The sequence below is a fragment of the Cannabis sativa genome, unplaced genomic scaffold (genome assembly GCF_029168945.1).
Source record: "Cannabis sativa cultivar Pink pepper isolate KNU-18-1 unplaced genomic scaffold, ASM2916894v1 Contig4, whole genome shotgun sequence".
Taxonomy (NCBI): Eukaryota; Viridiplantae; Streptophyta; class Magnoliopsida; order Rosales; family Cannabaceae; genus Cannabis; species Cannabis sativa.
Genome location: NW_026870040.1, coordinates 739,175 through 742,865, shown reverse-complemented (window position 1 = coordinate 742,865; position 3,691 = coordinate 739,175). Strand labels below are relative to the sequence as shown.

Below are 3,691 nucleotides of genomic sequence, written 5' to 3'. Positions count from 1 at the left end.
TAATTAAAACAAAAACATAAAAGAGAGAGAGAGAGCCTTTAATTACAATAATGAATTAATGAGAAGCATATTTATTTGACAAATCTGCAAGGAGAGAAGGAGCCATGACATATTAATAATACGCTTAAAGCTTCACCTAACACTATATATACGTTATAAATTACATTATCCAATGGACTGCAAAGGCACGTGTCTCGTAAACAAGCAAGCTGGACCAGCACTCTTTTGCCATCTTATAATTAGCTACACTACTCAAGATTATTAATTTCATGATAACTAATATTAATTAATTTTGGAATAACCATTTTTTTCAGAGGGGTTGCAGGACCAGAGAATTATTAATTAAGAATCAAGTAGCCAAGGGGGTATATTGGTCATCATAGGGATATAGATTTATATACAATATGAATCTATATTGTTATAATTTAAATATATGTCATATCCATATTTATTATTAACTCCTTCTCCTTGGTTTTGACGTCCCTTTAACACGTTTTACTTATTTATTACTCTACCCCTCTATATATATTGGCATTCATGTTCTTACTTTCCCAAATCTCTTTAGGGCATTTCTCTAGCTTATAACTTATTATTAAGAGATCGGTCTCATCTTTTGATAATCAAGTTCTCTCTGTATATCATCATCATATAAGCTATAGCTTAATAAGGGCTAGCTCTTCTAGTATTTCGGTCTTTGGAATCAATAGAAAGAAATAACTAAAATGGGAAGGTCTCCATGTTGTGAGAAGGTAGGGTTGAAAAAAGGACCATGGACTCCTGAGGAAGACCAGAAGTTATTGGCTTACATCGAAGAACATGGCCATGGAAGCTGGAGGGCCTTGCCTGCTAAAGCTGGTGATTTTCAACAAAGCATTAAAATAAAAAAATACTATTATATATATAAGCTTATGATCAATACGCACACAGACCATATATGCAAATATATAGTACTAGTTTTGTTCGTCTTTTCCTATATAGCTTATAAAATTTTCTTGTGTATGTTATATTTGTAGGGCTTCAAAGATGTGGGAAAAGCTGCAGACTGAGGTGGACAAACTATCTTAGGCCTGATATAAAAAGGGGAAAGTTTAGTTTACAAGAAGAACAAACCATTATTCAACTCCATGCTCTCCTCGGAAACAGGTAAACTAAATTAAAAGATTCAAAAAGTATTACTCTTTTTTTGCTTATTTGTTTACTTTCTGAAGTTTCATATTGTGTATGTAATAAATATATTTGTAGTAAATACTAACTACATATATGATGACTACTGAGTCCGTATATTAACTTTTCCTGCCACACTGCTTAAATTGTTTTGTAGTTTTCTTCGCAGAACTAACTTCATAACAGTTACACACCCACATATATTCACTGCGTATTATATTGACAACTCAATTGATTAAGGAAAAATTATTCACGGGCTACATATCTATGTACAACTGTATGTATATATGATCAGTAATATTATACATCTAATCATTACTTACACAGCTAAAAATAAGAGCCCTATAATATTTGTATCGTACAATATTAATTAATCAATATCGTTGAGATAATAACTTCACATTATTATTTCTTTTTTTCTGAACCCTTTTTTTGTTATTATTTTTAAAAGATGGTCAGCTATAGCAACTCACTTGCCAAAGAGAACAGACAATGAAATCAAGAATTACTGGAACACTCACTTGAAGAAAAGACTGACCAAGATGGGAATAGATCCCGTCACCCACAAACCTAAGATAGATGCCCTTGGCTCTGGCTCTGGCAACCCAAAAGACGCCGCTAACCTAAGTCACATGGCTCAGTGGGAGAGCGCTCGGCTCGAAGCCGAAGCCAGATTAGTTAGAGAATCCAAGCTGTTGCTAACCAGCAATAACAACAATGCCAACAACAGCATGGCACTACCACATCATCACAACCACCAACTGGGCTCGGCTAATCATTTCATGAACAAGCCAGGCGGAGCCATAACCCCACCACCGTGCCTGGACGTTCTCAAAGCGTGGCAAGGCGCGTGGACTAAGTCGAGTAACAGTAGCAGTCGAGATTGTAATACTCTCGCGGGAATGATGGCTATGGACGACCTTGAATCTCCAACGTCCACGCTGAACTTCCCGGATGCCAACCATAATTACCCTAGGATTAATAATCAAACTGCTACCACAGTTGGATACGGTACTAATGATACCACTGCTGATCATGACGGTTGGAAGTCGTGCTACGGCACGACCTCAGTTAACAACACTTCTACAAACACTAACAAAGTAGTAGTAGCAGCAGCAGCAGCGGCAACGATGAATAGTGATGATAATCACGACCACAACAGCAACATTAACCATATGGTGGCTCCACCTACCCCGCCGGAGTTCAAGGAGAGAAACATGGAACATGGTAATACGATGTCCTTGCAGGACATTGCGTTCGCTTGTAGTGAAGGAGGAGCCTGGTTTGTCGATCATGGGTTTAGAGCTGCAGCGGCCAGTAGCGACGGTGTGGCTGCAGTGTCGAATATCATCGAAGGATTCACGGATGCTTTCATGTACAACTCTGAGGAGCCGAACTCGGCGGACGTGGTTGGAGATGGTGAGAACTCAAACGACTGCGGTGGGGCCGGCGGAGAAGGAAGCTGTGGAGCTAGCGGGTTATTTGAAGAGAACAAGAACTACTGGAATAGTATACTGAATTTGGTGAACACGTCACCGACTGGGTCGCCTGTGTTTTGATATTAGAGTTTTTGTTGTAGTAGCCAGTAATGGTAACTATTGTTTCTTAATGATTTGTTTAATTAGTGACTATATATAGGGCTAGTCAAAGATTATCATAGTGGCCTTATTAAACATGATTAGCAAGTTAGTGTACTAATAATGATGGAAAACTCCTAGTTAATAATAATAATAACATGTCCTTTTTTAGTTTTTAATAATTTCTTAAACTCGGAACGTCCACCATCTATTTATATTCAAACATTAATCATGACTTTTAACATTTTGCCTGAGAATATTTATTATTTGCTTAATCCCAATAATTTCAGTATTGAAAAATTGTGATATATTATTATATTTTTGTGCAACATTATATGAAAACTGATCATGATCAGCGCGCGATTCTTGTTATTAAAAGTATGTACGTGTATATAAAAAGGTCTGATGCATGTAACAAGGAAAAATATGTAGATCGCCAATTTCTTTTTAGTAAGAAAGAAAGCTTTTTATTCAAAACAGCCACAAACATGCAAAATAACTGCTGCAACAACTACCCATATAACAACTACCACTTAGTAATTACACTAATATATGTGATGGTTTGAGAATAAATTTGTATTGGTTTAATTTAAAATAGGTGGATATGTAGGATTGTGTTTAGTGGTTGTTGTGATAATATAGTAAAGTAATGATGTTGATTAGTAGTTGTTGGTTTAAAATATGAAGATAGTTTAGCATAGAAGAGAGAATTGTATGTAGGAAGTAGTAAGCTTGTATTTATAGTTTGTAGTTTTAGTTTGGATGTTGGAGAATAGTTGATAAGAGTAGTTATAAATGGAAGAATGAGTAGTATCTTTGGTAGTGAAAGACTTGATTTATTTTTCAACTATTGGAATTTCGATGGGGTAATTATAGTTTATGCCCCCCTACGTTTGTGACTAGAACAATTTATGTAGATTGTTCTAATTTTATATGATTCACAATTACTC

At 35.9% G+C, this 3,691-nt stretch overlaps 1 protein-coding gene across 1 annotated transcript; it reads left to right on the top strand.

The window, feature by feature from the left end:
- The first annotated feature begins 534 nt into the window (after positions 1-534).
- On the top strand, positions 535-2,920 carry LOC133033339 (transcription factor MYB106-like). Its single transcript, XM_061108048.1, has 3 exons — positions 535-855; positions 1,014-1,143; positions 1,616-2,920. Exons 1-3 carry the CDS (start codon positions 723-725, stop codon positions 2,721-2,723), a joined length of 1,371 nt encoding a protein of 456 aa, XP_060964031.1. The 5' UTR covers positions 535-722; the 3' UTR covers positions 2,724-2,920.
- The last annotated feature ends 771 nt before the right edge of the window (positions 2,921-3,691 follow it).

What these genes read in the sequence shown, in the direction of transcription:
- LOC133033339 (XM_061108048.1), top strand. Translation starts at nt 723, where the DNA reads ATGGGAAGGTCTCCATGTTGTGAGAAGGTAGGGTTGAAAAAAGGACCA. An exon ending in GGCCTTGCCTGCTAAAGCTG is followed by an intron (nt 856 to 1,013) that starts GTGATTTTCAAC and finishes TTATATTTGTAG; the next exon opens with GGCTTCAAAGATGTGGGAAA. An exon ending in CATGCTCTCCTCGGAAACAG is followed by an intron (nt 1,144 to 1,615) that starts GTAAACTAAATT and finishes TATTTTTAAAAG; the next exon opens with ATGGTCAGCTATAGCAACTC.